Consider the following 20,635-nt stretch of genomic DNA (forward strand, 5'->3'; position numbering starts at 1 on the left):
TTAGATAAAATGTACAAGAATAAAATTTCAAACATGAGTTTGCCATATCTCGTACCAGTGTTTAAAAAAGTTTAAAAAAACACAAACTCCAGAGCCTGGAGTTTTTAGACCAAATGCCCTTTCTGATGCAGCTCATCCTTGGATATACGCACCTGGTGGTTTTGCATCCAGAATCTTGGGGTATATGGGGTAAAAGATAGCTAACAATTAACAAAATAGTAAACAGTCAAGAAAGAACATAGTCATTAATTAATCACAGGAGCAAAAACAAAAAACTTCACGTATCCTTGCATTTCTAATACTGTACTTCGTGTAGAAAGGAGTGAGGTGTCAGGGTGAGCTCACTTTCTGTTTCGTCTCCATTGAATTGAAAGGCTTTATTCAGAAAAAGTGGAAAGTAGAAAGAGCTCCAGTTTATCTTCATGGCAGCAATGGTGTTTTGACAAAATGGAAAGATTTGGGTTTTCAAGGCAAATTCTGAACACGAGTTTGTTAGCACAGTCGTAGCTCACCCCCCCCCCACCCCCCCCGCCAAAAAAAAAAAGTTTAAAACGAGAAACGTTTTCCAATGTCCTCAGCTGTCAGTGATAGAACACAGTACAAAAAAAATCACAAAAAATCTGTAACTAACAGTTAACGTAAATTGTTGCGCTTGAAAAACCAAGTGAGTGACAGTAAAGAATAAACCGAAAAATCAGGAAGTGATCAGTTTATTTAGAGCAGATGAAAAATATGGGGTTTTAAAAGTAATAATAATATTAGTTATTTTGACAGTTTGTAAACCCTGAATCGTAGAACTTGGCAGAAAAGCAGATTAAAGTTAATGGAAACTTGCAGTTTAAATGCAAATGTGATTTACAATAATGATGAGCTAAATGTTGTCTATAGATAATAGACAGCACTCTAACAGGACTACTGCCAACAAAAAGAAAAACAAAGGTTTGGGTCAGTTTTCTAAATTCTTCGATACATTTTCCTAATATTTAGAAAAAAAAAAACAGTTTACCAAAGAAAGATTAGCATTAGAAGGGGTTGTGAGGGTTTCAAAAATGGTGTCTCTTATTAGAAATTACGCTATTGACAAGGGTAGTGTCCACAAACAAATTATTGACCACATGAAACCCTACTCCTGAATATAGCTAACTCAGCTGTAATTTAGACATGAAACCCTACTCCTTACTTTGAATATAGCTAACTCAGCTGTAATTTATATTCATCGTAGAAAAGGTCTGTCTGCTAAAATATTCCTGACAAAAAAAAACAAAAAGTACTTATCTAATTTTTACCAGACCTAACGATGTTCCAAACTTCAACACATGCTGTTAAGTTTTTTATTTTATTTTTTTTACTCTGGTGTTTTCTTTCTTTTCTTGTTTTCTTTCTTCTTCTTCTTCTGAGTTTGGCTTCACATCAGCGTTGAGACTTTGCGGCTCTCTGTCGACTGCTCTCCTGCTTCCTCTCAGTGGCCGTTGGCAGCGTGTTGGCAGCTGATCTCTCAGACTGCTGCGTTAGTCACACGGCTCTGGTGTGTTTGTGTTTGTTTTGTGTGCAGCCACATTCAGTTCAGCTCGGACATGCCGTCTGTGGAAACTCTCCACCAGCAGTCTATCTATAACTGCAGAAATGCTTACTGGGATGTCTCTGCGTGTGTGTGTCTGTGGCTCAGCTCGCTGGGATTTACAGGAGTCTGCGGGTGGGGTGGAGGGTGATTGCATTTTTGATGCAGGCAGCAAAAGGCTGGCGACAGCACATGATGAGGCCAGAGAAGAGGGTGAGGAGTGATTGTCATGATTTATGACGACTCTCTGCTCTGTGAGGCTGAACTCAGCATCACAATGCCAACAATGTTGTATCTGTCTGCCTGTGTTGTAGCATAAATCCACTGCATAATAAATGGCAAAATAGGGATTACAGCCCCCGGCTTTAAGATGCAACCCGGCCCCCTAAATGTCACGGACCCCTGAATCTCTGGGAAATTAGCCGATGCACACGAGACCTGCTGAAGTTGTTTACCCTGGAACAGAACTCTAGAAAATTCACTGCTGCTCTATGTAATTTGTTTTCCCTTCTGGCGACACGGTTTGGGAGAAAATATCTTAGAGGAAATATTGGTTTCAGTGTTTTCAGCCGTTTAAGGTTTTTTTTGTTTTGTTTTGTTTTTTAAAGGTAAATGAAGAGAAATCCGTTTAAATCGTCTCCAGATTCAGTGGCTGTTTGTGTTTCATTGACTCTAGTTTGAATTCTTCAGGTCACACCTGGTCATTCACACCTGCAGTTATTGATTATTAAACAGAAAAAAAGTCTTCATTAATACCACAGAGGGCAGAGTTGGATCAGCTGTGTTTACCAGTAAAGAAGAAGACGGTGGATCGCAACGTTTTCTACAAACGTATGATAATATTTCAGACATTCTAATATCTAGTCCCTTAGTGACAGTGTATGATGGGATGTTGAGCGGCAGGAAGTCCTTGTTTCAGTTGTATCAGTAATGCTGTTTAAGGACTGTCGTTAGAGTAAGGACAACAAATAATGAATTTCTTTTTTTTTTTATGGAACTAAAAGTTTGTAAGTTTGCCCTGAACTTAAGAATTTTTTTTTTTTTTCAAAAACACAGCTGGTAAATCATTTCCGCAGCTTTCAAATATCGGTTGTACGGTGGCTTAACGGAGATTCAGGCGACCGTGACAACTCTGTATTTTCACAAAGTCACTTAGCACCAGTGTAAACCTGATTCCCTCACCTCGATAAATGCTTTTTATTTTGCTTGGATCTGAACCCTTTGTTGACACTTTGATGTGGGTGTGTTTGTTTGAAGAGGAGAAGACACTGGAGGACACAGCGTTTGTTGCAAATTCAGCCAAGCATTAAAACTAACAACAGTCAAAGCTGGAACGAATGGAGAGTAATAATAAAATAAATCAGCCGTGTCGTGCAGCGAAGCTGCTGCTGTTTACCTGAAAAACGAATCAATGCATCAGCATCCATCACTGAGCGCTGGTAAAAGAGGAGCCGCAGCCTGAACCCATGCCAGTTTGGGCAACAAAGTTCCACAGATCCGTCAGGAACTTTCCTTTTCGCGAAGTGATGATTGCAGAGGACAAATCTGAAAAATTGTCCGACTCTTTCATTGTCTTTTTCCTGGAGAAATTGGGGAATAATGCTTTTGGCCGACAGCATTTGAAAAACGCTGGGTTTGTGTCTTTTGGACAATTTGTTCCTTTTTTTTATCTCAAGCGTCCAAATATCCTGAGTCTGAACTTTAGTCGGGTTAATAAAGTTGTTTCTCTGGCAGTGACAATTAACGTTAAATAATTAAAACTCACAAGCAGTTTAGGAACACTACAGGCCAGAGTGGAGTTCCCTACTTACTCCTGACTTACATCAGCAGACGAGTAGAACAGAACTGGGCTGCAGTTCACAGTTTCTGCCACTAAAATTAGAAATTCTAGTTCAGAACTTTTGTTTTGAATTTGTTTATGTTCTTCTCTTTACAAATCTTTAGATCTAAAGGTTAGACATTTTTTAAGATAGATATATTTTAAATAGAAATTCTCAAATGTTGAAAAAGTTATCCAGCAGATACTTATCAGTTGACAGACAAAATTGTAAAATATTATGCAAAATCTTTAAATAAATAAACTAATTTTTTTGGACAATTGCTAACAACAATCAGTGACTGGCTCACTGACACTATCGTAATGAAGAATTGCTCACTGAGTGATTATTGAATTATTATTATATTTTAATATACCCCTAAATCCTGACTCATGTCTGATTATTAAAAATGTTTGATTTGTTTAGCCGTTGCTATTAGAAACAACAAGGTGGAAAAATTCCTCCCACAAAAATCTATGTGAAAAAAAATCCATATCCACCGTCATGGCAATTAAAACTTGAGAAAACCCTGACCTCCTCTGATTGGTCAGAACCTGATTTAAAGCAACATGGCGTAAAATCCCTTTTCCACCTGATGGATTAACAGGGAAATGTCAGAGACAAGTGTTGGACGACGCTGTGATGAAACAAACTCCTCCGTGTTGTTGTCCAAACGTCAGTGTTTTCATCGGGAGAACTCGGGTTTGATCCCACAACGGGCTTTTTTCGAGAAGCTCATGAAAGGCAAAGCAGGCTGTAGGTGTTGAAGTTCATTCCCCGGCTGTCAGCTCTCCTCAGGCTGACAAATCCCTCACCCAGAGAACAAACACAAATCCTACCTTTGGGGTTTTCTTGTCTTCGACAACGTCTCCTTGTCAGGTATCGCCTGCAGAGTCCAGAGGAGAAATTGGAAATAAAACGGTCACAGTTTGAGGAGGATCTTTTTTTTCTTTGACAGTGACAGATGTGATTGTTGGAGAATAAGTTTGAAGGAAACTGTGGGTCAAAACAAAAGAGGAGAAATTGAATTGACATCAGTTTATCAGCTGCAGGTCAGTCTGACCGTGTCTGTTATCATCATCAGTCGGTCCAGCCCTTAAGTTACAGGCACATTATTACATGATTGGATTGTTGTTGGACATTGAAAGACACAGGCTTTGTGTTGAAAGGAACACTCTGACTCAGAGATTTCTCATTAGTCTTGAAACTTTTCGACTAATACAACAACAGTTCATTACACAGCGTGAGAAGAAAAGCTAGAAGGTTTGCTGTTTGTTGACAGCCTGCTGTATGACTCAGCTCCCTGGAAGCCTGACTCATTGTTTTAAACCTCTGCTGTGACGTTTTTTGTTTTTTGTTTTTTTACTTTTTCTAAAAACAACAATGGTTTAAATCACAGAGGAACTCCATGGGGTCTGAGAGACGCCGCCGTGACACCGGTTTTACATCTTTCCGTTATTCAAACCACCCTCTCATTTAACCACTTCAGCTGAAGTCAACAGTTTAATCTGACGATGTGGACAGTGAGCAGCACCGGACCCTGTCTGACCTTCAGTGTGTTCGTGGGTGAGCTTACATGCCAGTGTGTGTGTGTGTGGACATGATGTGCCAGAGAGAGACAAGTGTAATCACAGCTGGAGGAAGAGCTGTGTAAATATTTTTTTTGATCCGATCTCATCCATCTTTAGTTTCCGTTCAGCCGCCATTTTTTCCCCTCCAGTTTTTCTGCTTCTCATCATTCTTTATCAACAAGTGCAACCAGAGGTTCAGACCCAGACCAGATCCCAGCTGGTTGCTACCAACCCCTGTGTGTGTGAGAGAATTAAATGGTAATGGCAGAGTCGCCCAGAGGGAGCGCAGACACCAGTGGTTGTTCACAGGAATTTTAGTTCTTGTCTTTTTTTCAGTCTGGAACTTTCTGTCCATTTTATTCACAGATAAGGGCTCTTCCTGTTCAATTTGGGGAAAATAATAAACAAAAATCTTAAGTGTTCCACAGTTGATCTCTAACTAGTTCTGATGTTTTTTATAAAGAGGAACATTTTCTCCTTATTCTTCTGTGGAACTGAGACTTTCCATAAAAAGCTATTTTTTTACGTCTTGCAGTGAAGAGTAAATTCAGAAGAGAACATCAGTGGGACCGAGCTGCTCTGGGTTAATCTGTTTAGTCCAGACATATGCTTCTATCATTAGTCTCTGATGCTGCAATAAAATAAAACCAAATCAATACAGAGGCCCAGTGCTGAAAGAAACATGAGTCAAATCTGCTGCAATTCCCACGTCAGGATTCTCAGTGTGAAAGTCAAATGATGTGCAGAAACCCAGATTCTAATTGGAGGGAATAGGAAGTTTTCCTCTTCATCACATTGTTAATGTCAGTGGGGAAACAGACTGTAGAGAATGTAAAACACGTCCTGTTTTATCTTTGAAGACTCGATCACGACTCGTTGTGAAGATTTCTGTAGATTATATCCATCCATCCAAAGCCATTATTCTTCTCTCTCTCATATCATTTTCCAAAACTTCAGACGCCTTTTTAAAAAGGTTCTTCAAGCATCAGGGGCAGTAAATAATCTCCCGTCTAATTATTGGTTGTTTGGTTTTCAGGCCCATAATGCTGTGGCATTTTCAAATATTACAGTAATGGGTTCGAGGGGATGAAATAAAAACAGGTCAAAACAAGGGGAAAAAAACGCACGACATGATGCCAGTGCTTTTTCAAGGGTTTGTAAGGTTCATATCTGTAGACTTGGCTGTTGAGTTTTTTTTTATTTTTTATTTTAACATAATGACGATCGGTTTTGGGTGATACTAAACTCATGAAAATGGTTCAAAATGCAGAAACAAAAGCCACTTTAACAATGAGATTGGCTTCTTTAACCAGTAGTGCAACAAAATGACTCAACAGTGGTCTTAAAAGAGACAGACAACACTTACTCTGGTTGACCTGTCTGGTCAAATCCTATGGGAGGCATGGTCACAAACCGTAGGGATGTTGAGTTTTTTTGTTTTTTTTTTTGAAGTTGTTTTATCGACTGGTTTGGTCATCGCAGCCTAAATGACATGAAAATGTTTCTAGTTATTCTTAAGTTTTGCAGTAAATCTTTGGATAAAGTTAAAAAAAATCTTCTAGGATTTTATAACAGTTTACAGTAGTTTTACAGACATTTATGGATTTGTTTTCATGTTTTTTGTGGCCTACATGACTAAGACAGAGAAGAATTGAGGAGTCATTGTCTTTTTTGTCCACCCTGAACAAAGGTGGACCCGAGGGTTGTCGGCCTTCATTGGGTTGTGGGTCTTTACATTCTGCATCACGAGGCTGAACTTTTTTTTTTTTTACTTTGTCTCCATGTTTCTCACATGATTCAGGTGAAATAATAACCGTTACAGCCAATAGGCACCAACCTAATCCATTTTGTGGTGCTTTAATTCTGGGTGAGTTCTGGTGGAAGCAGGCGTTGTAGCCCTGATGCCCCACCGACCCACTGACCCACCGACCCACTGCTGCTGTATCTTTAGTCACTTTATCAGGGCATCAACCAAACCATCAACTCAGATCAGTTCCTCATTAACCTTAAAGCCCTGCTCATATGGGCTATTAATCATTCTTTGTGTGTGTGTGTGTTTGTTTGCATAATATTTTGTGTGTGACCAGAAGGTGTTTAAGGAGAAACAGATGGTGTTCACAGGTTCACATTCACTTTTATCAGGTGACAGATTTCCTGCGTTTAAACTCAAATAACCCTAAAGTTCTCTGTGTTTTATAAATAAAATAGTTCAGTAAATATTGGAAATCTAGTTAATTTTAATTTTAATATTTTCTTTATCGTATTTGCAAAAGTTAAATGCCTTTCCACATCTACATTTTGGGAGAAAACAGGAAATTAAGTCCATTTAAATCCATCTCTGACAACGTTATCTGAAGATGTACAATGTGGGATGTGGGACAGGCAACAGTACGTAAATACACAGAGTAAGATGTGAGTTGGAAGATGAATTTTGGGGAAAATAAAATAAAATAAAAACACAACTTTGCATCTATGCTTTCTATCACATTTAATCTGGGGTTGGATATCCTGATGAAGTAAACCAAGTTTTATACTTTATTTTGCAGATGACATAGCCGTATTCCAGTATCTCTGTACCAGAATGTATTGGGCTTCAGCTTTAATATTGTTAAAGAGATAATCTCTAAAAAAGCAACATTATCAACAGCAGGTCAGCTGTCATTTGATCTCTGTGTTTCTGATTCTGACCACTTATTTGTATTTGTTGTTGTATTTGTTTTCCACTTTCAGAAGTCATAATAAAAACCCTGCACTTTAAACATCACGTGCAATAAACACTATATTTTATGGTTGTCAGTGGGTACTGGAGCTGAGAAAACAATCAAGACGTTTAATGACGGTGGATGAAGGAGAGCTGCAGCTCAAAACTCATTATTATTGTTGATACACTGATGATTTCACTGTTGCTGTTGGGCTCCTCAAAGCCTCTGCGCAACTTATCAACAATCCTACATTTTAGATTCTGGGTTCTGGGTCAGATGACGGTGGATGATGGTTCTCCGGGGAGTATTGTTCTGATTGTTCTTATTGTGTTGTGTAATTCAGCAACAATGGTTTCATTTTTAATGTGAATATTTGTATCCTCAACCTTTTGGGTGTTTTTTTTTTTTTTTTTGAAATAGAGAAATTTTCAGTTTGATGAAAAATATCATATTACATTACATTTTATTAAATTACAATTTTTTTTTCTGGTTCCAGGCTGCAGAAGAGCCCTCTCTGCTGATGTCCAGTCCCAGGATGCTGCTCCCTGTCTCAGGTACGCTGCCACCAGGGGCACCGTTGTCTGTGCACCACCAGATCCAGCTCCTCCAGCAGCAGCTCCAGCAGCAGCAGCAGCAGACACACGTGGCTGTAGCTCAGGTCAGTCGTCTCATTTGTTCACATTAAACTGGGACACATTTAAAAATGATAACATCCGTATAAACCGTGGGTAATTGTACTTTATATTTAAAGTCAGAAACTTTAAATATAAAGTACAATTACCCACGGTTTATACTCAATAATATTTTAAAAGTGGTTAGTGTAAAATGGAGTTTTATCAACATGCTTCCCAGAGACCTGTGGCTCTCATAGACAGATACAGTGTCAACCACTTTCAATTGTTTCCTTGTCTGGACAACTGACAGATTACACTCAGCCAGAACCTGCCGGAGCTCATGAGACCCAGAAGACAAAAGATGTGGTGTCAAAATGTGTTTCAGTATTTTTTCAGGATGGTACTAAAAGGCATTAAAACCATCTAGTGGCCCATTTGTGGTCTCATCTCATCCATGTTGAGCAGCAGCTCTTCCCTCCGTTGCCCCCTGTGGACAGCCCTCAGTCCACAGTTAAATGACGTCTGATGATGGTGAACTTGGCTTGGCTGGAGGTTTCAGTTAATGGGTGTAAATTAGTGATCTCTCCAGCAATAATCACAGCTCACTTGGCGGAATTGAGAGGTTTAATGGAGTTGAAGAAAGAGGAAACCATTTCTGTAGATGCTCCTCCGTCACTGCTTGATGAAACTTTACACACCTTCTTCTCCACCTATATGACTTCTTCCTGCTCCTTCTCTTTTATTGAGGACCCCCCTCCTTCATTATCACCTCCTCACCCCCCGAAGCCTCCCTCCCCGTAGACCTTGCTGTCCCAGAAAACTCCCTCCCTTCATTTTTCTGCCTCTTTCATCAGCATTAATGGCTGAATGTCGTCGGCTGATCCTCTTCCTACTTAATATTTCTGACTCTTTGTGCTTCATCAAGCACTTCGCTGTTCTACAACAGTTACCAGTGTAACGTTTCCTTATCGTTGCACCAGCAAATTCATCATTTCCCCCCAGTCTTAATGCTGAAAAGGAGATTAAACAGAGGCGACTGTAAAGGACTGTTCAGACACAGACGTAGCCCTGATGATCCAGGCATGTTAGCTCTTTCATTAGCACCAGCTATATTGCTATGGTTAGGGTTACATTAAAATTAAAATTAATTAAATTAAATCCATGCCTAAAACAGTTTTTTTTAAATACACATCAGTCATTTTCTATAAAATTTCTTTTGCTGTGTGAAAATAACAGCTTTTTCCGGTTTTTCCTGGTTTATGTCTACGAGGCTAATGTTCAGCAATGTTATCAGTGTCAAGTCTACGTTTTGGTAAATCTGCAGGGCGGGGCGTTGCAAATCTAATTTTTGTTAACATATTGTTATATTTTAGCTTATTATTAGCTGTTGCAGCTAACTTTTAGCTTTTTCTGGACAGAGATACATTAAAGTACCACCTCATGCTAAAGATTTTAATTTTACACTTTTCATCTTTTTATAACATGGAGTCATTACATATGTTACAACTCTGGAACACCCAGCGGTTGCTAAGAAAATTCTAAATTCTCCTCAGTTTTCTTGAACTTTTGATACAAATATCGCCATCACATGGTCCAAGATCATATTCCAAGGTCACTTTAACACGATTAAAATCACTTTTGGCCAACTGTCAAACCAGAATGGAGCTTTTCTTTTTAACTTTTGTTTTGAAAAGGTCGGCGTCAGTGAGACTGGTCATTTTTCTGGCCAGCAATCAGCAGATGATGACCACTGTTCTCACTCTGTCCCAGAGTCCTGAGCCAATTGCTCTTTGTGATTCAATGAACAGGACGGAGCAGACGGTGAGAACAGATCATCAGCGTGTGTCGCCTACTTATTGATTTCCTGTCAAAGTCTGATTTTATAAAAGAGGCTGCTGAGCCCTGGTAGTTCTCACTTACTGTCAAGTCCTTGTATTCATTTATTTCCCTTTGTTATGGCACTTTTTTTTTTCTTCATTTTAGACTTAAATCATCACATTTCTACATTTGTTACAATTCTCTTTCATGATTTCTGTTTAATTTCCCTTTAACTTTGACTTTTCTTCTAACAAGTAGGGTCCTTTAGTGCATAGAAAAATGAGTCAGGCCTTTGACCATTAAGGGTTTGATTTGTGACTCATGTCGGCATCAATGAATCCCAGTGATAAAACATTTTACTCCGTTAGCAGCTACAGAAGCTTCTTCTTCAGATGTCATTCAGCAGGTTTGAATACAAATCAGGCCAGAGCTGGTTAAGCTATGGCCCTTGGGTCAAATATGGCCCGCCGAGCTTTGTAATCCGGCCCCACAAAGACTGGTGTAGATTTCGCCCAGCATTCTACAGCCAACCAATACTGGTGATGCTCTTACTGTAGGCTGAAAAAGAACAAAATAAAACAATAAGGTGAGACAGGAAGTGACACTTGTTGGAAGATTGAAGATTTTTTCACATGATCACACACAGGTGTGTTTTTAACAGGAAAACTGTCAGTTAGTCCAGTTTGAAGTGTATTATACTCAACTCCAACATCAAATTAGAATTATTGTTCTAGCTTTTTCTAAACTGGGCTTTTTAGTTGGTAATTAGCCAAATTATTGAGATGGTGGTAGTTGATTCCGTTGACTCTCGTCCTTGGCCAGGGTACTTAGTCATGGTGCGCGGTTTCCAACAAAGAAAGCAATAAGAAAAGCAAGGAGATGCTGCTGCCTAATTAAAGTTTGAAGGAGTTTTTTTAGCAGCTTCAAGCTCCTTCAATTTGGCGTCACTCTGATAAGAAGCAGAAAGGCGGCAGCAGGTTCACTATCAGGGGAGCAACAATGTGAAACACAAGTGGAGCAACTTTATAATTGGCTCTTTGTCGGACTTGTAGTCTTAGTAAGAGGTTTCTGGGAAGAATAATAGAGCTGTAAAGTCTTAACTACTTTGTTGTGGTCAGGATCAGGGTTTTAATTCTCAGAGTCTCTGACTGGTTCTAACTGTTCTGCTGTTGATGCATCTGTGCAATCATCCGGACCAGAGCGTTTTCATCATGAATCTTCTGCCTCAGGTTTTCACCAGCCTTCTGCACTATTATTATGTAAATGAACAGGTTATTATGGTTATAATGAGATGAGGTCTGAATATGTGTAATGTAGAGGGTGAAGTGAAGTCACTGTCAGTCTCCTGTGTCACCGCAGCACCTGAATACAAACAGGACGAAAAATTCAACATCTCAACACATGAGGTGCAGCTGCTGCAGGTGATGCAACAAAGGCTACTGCTGTTCGGACGGCTAATGAGCTCAGCTAGTGTTTTTGGTTCAAAGTTTCAATGTTGGGATGAGGAGCAAAGAAAGAAGAGGAGAGAAAGAAGCTGTAGTCGGAAGTACTGAAGAAGCTAAAATGAACACTGTTTCTGTTGACTGCTGATAAAGTAGCAGGAAGTGAGTGAGAAGCAGAGAACAGTTGGTAGAAAAATCTGTGTGAGTTAAATATATAGGCGGTTTGGCAGGCTGGATTTGGCCCACGGGCTGCAAGTTGATAATCAGTGATATGGATACTTTAAAGGGAAAGCAGTAGCACGCACACAAACACAACACACCTGAGAAACAGGAAGTGATGCAATACAGTAGGTACGACGGTAGACTTCATGGCTGAGGAGGACACATTTTAACCATGGGGGGTGCAATCTTAGGGCAGTGCTGAGCAGAGTGGACTTGTCTCAGCAGGTGGTAACTCTCACAGGTCAAGTCTGCTCATGACGTACGACGGAGGGGGAACAGTTTGAGGGGAGGTGTGTGTAGGATGTAGGTCAGCAGCAGTGCTAACAAAAATATGAATTATTAAACTGGTGAATCATTAAAAAGTGGGTCAGACAACAGACTTCACCTGAGCACTTGACAAAATAGTGGGGAGGGGTGTTTTAACAACTCGTCATTTGTTTTAAAGCAGTTTGTCTTTTTCTGCTGAATTAGATGTGCTGTAGTTTAAAGTTACTGTTAAATTAAAACACTAATCCTGGCGTCTACACAAATCCAAACATCTGACATTTTCAACCCTGTAGTGCCTCCCTCTTTTTGCTTTGGTTACTGCATCTCAGCACACAAATCTTCCCCCCACCCCCATGGCCTCTGTAGGGGTGGCTGATGCACCACAGTCGTCAGCAGGGCATCATGTGTTTGAGTCAGGCTCCCACTCCACCATAGATCAAGACTGGCTTCAGTAAATGACATCAGCACAGTCATCATGGTGCTGTCAGTGTGTACAAATGAGGTCTTCAGAGGCTGCCCGCTCCCATCTCAATCTGCAGCCCCCTCTGTTTGTCACACAGTGTGAGGATAATGGGAACCGATGACAGCCTTCCTCCACACTTGTTTTCTCTCTGGGTGGGTGAGAGGCAGCAGAGGAGAAGGAGGAGACCTTGGTACAGAAGCTGTGAAGTTTGACTCCCGTCTGGTGCTCTCCCTGCTTCACTGGCTCTTTATTAGATCGGTAATGAAAGAAAACCTGACGCCGCACTGGGAGAACATTACTGAGACTCAGACCCACGAGGAGGAGCAGTTTAGGGAGAAGAGTGATGAGCTAAACATGTTAGCACTGCGTTAAGATGCACAGTTTAAAGGCTGCACTTAGACCAACATGTCCTCACCTGACACCCATTTGTGTTGAAGATCTTTATCACATCTAAACGAGAAATGGGGAAAAGGAGGTGTGTGGTGGAGTTCAATCCACACTATTATAAAAAACAACATCGGCTCAACAACGGTGTTTAAGGCCTAAAAGCTAGTCAACTTTGGTTTACATTTAAACTGCCTAATAGTATTTGAAATTTATGGTTTTGTTCAGTGCATTTGTATCTCCATTTGAGACGAGTAAGTATCCATCCATCCATCCACAGAATTATTTGTGTTTTGATACAAGACAAAGTCTAGATCAGAGCGGCTGCCGCAGCAGTTTTATTCCCATTATACAAATAGAACATTATTAACACACGTAATTAAAGAGATACGACATCTGTAGCCGACGGCAGCTCCTGTTTTCTCTGGGTTTCATTACCTTTGACAAATGAAACCAAGCAGGATCAAATATCGCAATGACAGCAATTTATTAACTGATAATGACTGTGCTAATTATGTTGCTAATTGTGTTGCTACTTCTCCTCAGTATAATGAGTTCATATTAAAAGACCTGCCACAGTTACACAGAAAAGAAATCATGTATGTGTGACTCAGCTCTGAGGGTTTATTTCATCTTTTTTTTTTATCCTCTGTGAAACTCCAGTACCTGGTGCTGTTTTCTCACCTCATGTTTTGCCACTGAGTGATGCAGTGACTGTTTCGTTTTGTTTGTTTTTCCCCTCAACACATCAACTTCATTGATTAATTACTATGCAGTAAAATAGAGTGCTATTGATCAATCACTGCCACCTGCTGCTGACTCAGCTCTGTCCTCGGCCCAGCCTTTTCCAGGTTATAAAGTGAAGGTCTAAATATTCTGGTACTCAATAAATACGCTGAATTTTAATTGTGTTCAATAACGAGACTGACACTTTACATTAGAATTTGACGTCAAACTTTTCTTCCCTGCTTGCTTTGCGTTGGTAAACGCCTCATAACATTATAAATCATGAAAATTAGATGTGTCAACAGTATAAAACAAACACTCTCTTAATTGGCGTGTCAGGTGTTGATGAAAACACAGATGAATTGCATTATTTACTTTTTTTTTTCCTGAGGAGGAGAACAGAGTCATGTGTAAAATCAAAGCACAAAAATTAAACTGTAAATGGATATACAAAATACTTTAGCCATCAAACAAACATCTGAAATATTCCACTTGTATCTCAGTTATTCTACCTTGACAAACCTGAATAGATCACATGTCAGTACCCTAATACTCCCCCTATGGTTTGCATAGTTGGAGCACTAGAGAGAGGGCAATACTGAATGCAAAGTTCATCTTGTTCAGCTGTATTTAGTTAAAAAAAAAACAAAAAAAAACGTCCAGCCAACCTGTCAAACAAGTCTGTTTGGATTTTAAATACAATTCATTTTGCATGGGCGCACGTGAGCTATTCCGTGCAACACTGTCCCTTAAATTGCCCCGGTACTGCACCGTTTCCTGCCTTTGAGTATACAACGGCAGGCTCTTGAAAAAAGAACCAAATTACATATGTAACAACGCAGGGCACGATAAAAAGGTTCTTTAGTTTTGAACGTAAACGAGGCTTAGGTTAAACAACACGCCCCTAGTGCATAGAAGGCAGCAGACATCAGACTCATGACACGATCCAGAAAAACAAGGTTTAGGGAAATCAGTCTGTGTTAAAAAAAATAAATAATTTGTCAAAAAAACTGTCATGATGTCACAAGACGTTAGGTTAAATGAACCCTTAAACATCCTCCTGTGCAGGTCCACCTCCTGAAGGACCAGCTGAGTGCCGAGGCCACGGCTCGTCTGGAGGCTCAGGCTCGGGTTCATCAGCTGCTGCTGCAGAACAAAGATCTGCTGCAGCACATCTCCCTGCTGGTTAAACAGATCCAGGAGCTGGAGACCAAGATTTCTGGACCAAACCTGAGTAAGTGCATTGGATTTGGCACCTTCACCATCACTCTTCTTCATTCCTTCTTTACAGTTCAGGAAAATGTACTGGCATTTAACTACATGCTTGGTTTAACACAGGCTCAGGAAAACTGTTGTCAAAGTGACGGCTGTTATATTTAATGCTGTTATTTTCAACAACACCTGCTCTTGCTTTTAAATGTTTCAACAAACATGTTAAAAGATTTAGGTGTAAAAAAGCCATAATGACCACCTGCTGTTTGTTTCCCTGAACTCTGTCTCACAGTGGCGCTAGGCTACGACAATGGAATTGAACAAGAGCAGTTTTATTAATGCTGTTAGTCTCACCTGCACTTCTGTTACAAGTCTAAATGTCAACTCGGGCGAAAAGACTAATTTCACGTCAAATTTGACTCCAGACTCGTAGTAGAAATCAGTTTGACACCATGCTGCAGGTTCATACACGACTCTGTGATGATCCCGTTGAACAAACATACATTTAAAATACAATTAGCTTCCAGGACCAATTGTGTAAAAACTCCTCTGTGACCAAAGAAACCGATTCTGGTTTCTTTGGTCACAGATGTTAAAAAGGGTCTGACCTTTAAAGTTTTTTTTTACAATCCACTTTGGTTTTTGAGAAATGGTTGCAGTATCTTTTCAATATGTGTGGTTATAGTAAATATTGAGTTGTGTAGTAAAATATCACTCTAAATGATGTATTATAGACTTGGTCTTCTTTTCCCCTCAGTGTTCAGCCGGGCGGCCATCTGTCTGTCTCACTGTTTGTCCATAAACTTTTCTCAGATTTCTTTTCTGACAGGCAGCAGAGAGGAACAGATTGCCATGTAAACCAGTTCAGACAGGTTTATCTGATGTGAAGGTGTTTGAAGATGCTTTTAAACGCGGCTGATCATTGTCTTCCATTAGAAAAATCTTTTGCGGTTGATAGAGCTGAGGATTTGATGCCGAGGAGAGTAACTTCTCTTTTATTTCTCCAGTCTTCACTGTCTGTTGATAAAACTCGACTGAACGTGTTTTACTCAGTAGTCTTGATTTTTCACGGAAGGCTTTAAAATGTGTTTTTATTTTATTTATTTTAGTAGTAGACAAATTATTTATTACTGTAGAGTGATTGATTTGGTTGGAGCAATAATCCTGCTTTTACCACCATTTATTATTCAGCCCCCATCCTGCAGGGGGAGTAGGGAGATGAATTTAAATAAAGGAAGAGAATAAAATATAAATATTTGATCTCCGTCTCCTCGGCTCCTTCATCACCTCTCCTCTTGTCGTCCATCTTTTCTTATCTCTCCTTTCCAGCCGGCTCCCAGGACAGTTTATTGGAGATCACCTTCAGGTCGACAGTTCCTCAAGTCATCTGCGACCCGACGACTCCGAAACCGGAGGTGACGGTTCTCAATCTGCCTGCACTCGGCGCCAACGACGGGACCAGCAATGCCTTCTCATCCACCAACGGCACTCTGGGAAGTCCTCTAGGTAGGGACCAATGTCTTCTCAAACTGGAGTGTTTCCGTTTCCTCCCAGGGCCTCCTGGTCCCCCGCCTCCTCCTCGACTCCTATCACCTCCTCTGACACTCAGACCAAACAGGCTCGAGCTCAGAAGTCCTGAGGCCTCAGAGAGCACGACAGGGTTTTTGTCCAGTGACCTGAAATCTCTGGGCAGTTTAGACTTTACCAGGTTTCGCGAGTCGGGTATTGCTTCGGAGTACGAGTCGAACTCAGACGACAGCGATGACAATGAGGATGAAGGGGAGGATGACGAGGAGGAGGATGAGGAGGAGGTGGAGTTTTTTGGCTGGGGCACAGATGAGGAGACGGTGCGGCTGCTCAATGTGCTGAACAAACAGAGAAACACTCAGTGTCTGGGGGGCGAGATAGCAGTGTAGCACAGATCAGACACAACAGCCTTTCTCTCTGTCCTTTAACCTCAACTGACGGTATGAAGTACCACACAGTATGTTACGTATACTCCATTACACAGGAACTTTGCCATTTGCAGGTTTTTACTTTTTAAATAACAACCAATTTTTATTTTAGTTTTAATGATCTTGACACAAAATATTAGGGTTCCTTTGGGCTAAACATGAAGCAAACCAGGTGTAGATCTACCATGACTGAAATATGCAAATATTTCAGAATGTATTGATATATGCATTGTCTTTGTGAGGCCACAGACACAGTACAACGTACATACGTAAATGTATTTCTATGTATATATGTATGTGTATATATTTATGTATATTTATTTATATATGTATATACATATATATTTATGTATATGTGTATATATGTATATATACAAATATATTTATGTATATGTGTATATATGTATGTATACAAATATATTTACATATATACTGTATATGCATAAATATATTCATATAAATATAGACATGTGCATAAATATGTAGATAAATATAGTATACAAGCATACATACACATACATATATATTTACGTATACACTGTATAAAGCCTATCGATTTTAACAATTTAACAATTTCATCATCATCATCTGCCGTCTTTCATCTCAGTTTTGATTGGATTAAAAAACTGAACCTCCACACTTCTCACTCAATCACAGATCAAAACTACAGTTAACCAATCCTACCTGGATTTTACAAATATTTAAAAACAGAGTTCAGGGATGTTTGTGCGGGTAGCGCTGCTTTTCTCACACTAGAAGGAACAGGACAAAATGACTGAGACTGAGACTGACGAGCCCTCGTTCTCGACGTGGAACAAAAGTAAATATAAACACTTGAACCAAACGGTGAGAAGAAGTTTCCCTTGGATCTTCTGTTCTTCTTGAATCAAAGACTATTTTAGACCAAATCTGTTCTGTGCTCAACCAACTTTGTTTTTCTCCCTCTTCACACTGTTCCGTCCTTGACTCTCCTCTGTTCGTTGGTCGTCGGAGCATGAACACATTCTTCTTCACTTCTCCTCACAGTTTCCTGCCTTTTAATTTATGTAAAGTCGGGATTAGTTGGACCTCCAGGAACCCTGTTTGTTTCCATCATTCATCCCAGAAAAACAAAACCTTCTGCCTGCTGCCAGAACAGCAGCTCAGTGATGACAGATAAAGTGGTCTTGTTTGTTCAAACCCGACTCTGTGTTTTGGCCTGCGGCCACTATCCTCGTATTAAAGTGTTGGTTTTGTTTCACGAGGAAAGGCCACAGTGTTTTCTTCCTTCAGGCAGTGTATCAGCACAGCACCGCCGTCCAATCAGCTCCGCCACTCTCGTGTTTGGTCAGAGTAGATGCTGCAGAGTAGAGATTTAAAGGGGGGGACCAGGCCGCCACACTGTGGGATATACGGCTTCTGCAAAGGGCTTTTGGCCTGATATGATCGAAGCAATCTGGTGAGAATGGAAAAGGTGGATTCCCAGATAACCAGTCATTTTCTGAAGCTGCTGTGATGTTTCCTGCTCTACAGATTTGTGTGTCTGTACCGAAATGTTTTTAAAGCTGTAAAAAAGGATGCACACTTGGGAATTTTTTTCTCCGATCTCTGTCTCTGAATCTGTATCTCAGCTTTTGTAAATTTATTTTTTCAATAACACGAGTGCAAATATTAGAAGAACTAAAAAAAAAGTCTCAGGCCAAACTGACTTAAGCAGGACAATTCACTTTTAATTAATATTGGCGATTGTTAATTGGCTGCACGGTGGAGGAGGGGTGAGTGCTCTTGCTATACAAGAAAACCTGTGGTTTGATTCCCTTTGGTAACTATTGGTCATCCTGTATGAGTTTCTGCTCCATAAACATGCAGCTTGTCTGGTCTGCCTCAGGGTCCGTGGTGTAACCCCGCCCTCACCAACTCCTCAAGGACCCTGAAAAAATATTTAGGAGTAGAAACCAGATGATTTTTTTTTCTCTAAAGAGCAATCCGTGGTGAGGTCGTGAACGGAGCTTCACTGGATGATAAGTGACTCAATCTTACAGTGAGCTGACACAGACATTAGATGCAGCACTTTAACCACCCGTTAATAAGCAGACGTAATTTAACCTCTGGCATCTGTTGGGATTAAACTGAGGTTCCAGTGTATTGTAAACTGTGAATTGTGTTCTTATAAGGAGTGTTTACTTCACACTAACAGTTCATCAATATACAACAAAAAGAAGAGAAGAAGAAGAACCTTGTTGTCATTGGACATGGTTTTCTAGGAGTCTAGCAGCTGTTTTATTGGAGCAGCTAAAATATCAACATTAAAACAAATAAATATCAAGATAATAATAAGTAAATAGGTAAATATATGATATTATTAGGGATGTCCAATATTAACGGTTAATATAACCGTGTAATATCTGTAAGAATATAGAATTATCAGTTTTTCCTCCGGTAATAAAACACAATTACAGAATGCCTGGGTTTTGCAAATGATGTGTGCCTTTAAAATAGTTTTGGGGGAAAACGGCTGCATATTAAAGTGAAAGTCACTAGATGGCAGCATTGCAGCATTTTATTCATCTATTTTAATAATCAGGGGATTGTTTGCAGAATGCTGGTCCCAGCAACTCATATAGTGGTTTGTACAGATACATAAAGAAATAAATTGTCCCTTAGAGGGGGCATGGCAAAAACGAATTTAGGCAGCCAGCATTTCACTTCCTTAACCACTGGGCCAGTATTGGTTGATATTGGAATTGAAAAATAAGTGTTTAGACAATATCGACATAAAGTTAATATCGGACATCCCTAGATATTAGATTTCAATAGTAAAATATATATTCGATGTTTCAGACAGACATCTGGCCAAAAGATGTCATGGTTTATTATTAATAGTATTTGAAGTCATCTTGGGTGTTAGTTAAAAGCGAATTAAACACTTCTCGAGGACAATGAGAAAATTTGACTTTCCTTTCATCCTTTTTTAATTCTTCCTCTTTTCTCATATTTCTCTTTCTTTAGATGTGACATTAGCCCTTAAGGGTTAACTTTTCTACTCTTCTGTGTCTCACTGCTCACTGTGTGCACACCAGATTAAAAAAAAGTTCAACACTGAAGCATTTTAATGGACTGTTGTTTCATCTTTAACAGGCAGTGGATTAAATCAAGTTCAGAACATTTGATCATTGAGAAAATAATAAAACTGCCCTAGACGTTGATAAAGTGAAATATATTCACACTTGTTCCAATAAATCAGCTATTAAAGCCTGAAATTACAGTAGTTTCAAAAAGACGAGCCTTCCTTATCACTCAGTAATTCCATTTAATCAGACAGTGTGATACATTATCTGGTGAAATCACCTCGGTATCAGGCTCAATCAAATCTCTGATTTATTGTAGGTTTGGAGAGAAGTGAACGCCAGGAGACACACAGAGTTCCACAGCTGGAACATGATTGGATTTCAGCTCAGATTCTCTCTCCTGTGACTCCTGCCCTTGAATGACATTGTCTGAGTCTGTGTAAATCTAGAAACTTGGCAGTTTGACTTGAAGTTGAGGAGGATGATGGTTGTACATCGATGCCTTAGACCAAACTCACCCCCGAAAAAAAACAACATGGGAAATGTCTCCAAGAGAGAGTTGGGCTTCTTAAGTGTTACACAACCTGACTTTCAATTTTCTCACTTTATTTATTATTCATTTGTGCATTCATCTGTTCCAGTAACAAACATGTCCTGTGATGGTAAAGGCTAGCAATTTAGCTATTTAATATCTTACCATTTCTCAAACTAATAATGAAATGAATGACCTGTGCAAAAATAACTGCTGACAATACATTTCCATATTGAGCAGCCACACTTCGTGCCATCAAAGAGAAGAGATGTTTTAGAGTTAAATCGCGTCATCTATTACTGTCT

At 39.7% G+C, this 20,635-nt stretch overlaps 2 protein-coding genes across 2 annotated transcripts in view; both read left to right on the top strand.

The window, feature by feature from the left end:
- The window catches only part of LOC103399890 (1-phosphatidylinositol 4,5-bisphosphate phosphodiesterase gamma-1-like), a 784,699-nt gene that overhangs the window by 225,522 nt on the left and 538,542 nt on the right, over window positions 1-20,635 (top strand).
- The window catches only part of LOC103399875 (capon-like protein), a 107,643-nt gene that overhangs the window by 68,867 nt on the left and 18,141 nt on the right, over window positions 1-20,635 (top strand). The window contains 3 exon segments of the mRNA XM_008338514.3: window positions 8,203-8,306; window positions 14,653-14,818; window positions 16,126-16,302. Coding sequence (XP_008336736.1) covers window positions 8,203-8,306; window positions 14,653-14,818; window positions 16,126-16,302 — 447 coding nt within the window.

The sequence above is a fragment of the Cynoglossus semilaevis genome, chromosome 2 (genome assembly GCF_000523025.1).
Source record: "Cynoglossus semilaevis isolate Cse_v1.0 chromosome 2, Cse_v1.0, whole genome shotgun sequence".
Lineage (NCBI taxonomy): Eukaryota > Metazoa > Chordata > Actinopteri > Pleuronectiformes > Cynoglossidae > Cynoglossus > Cynoglossus semilaevis.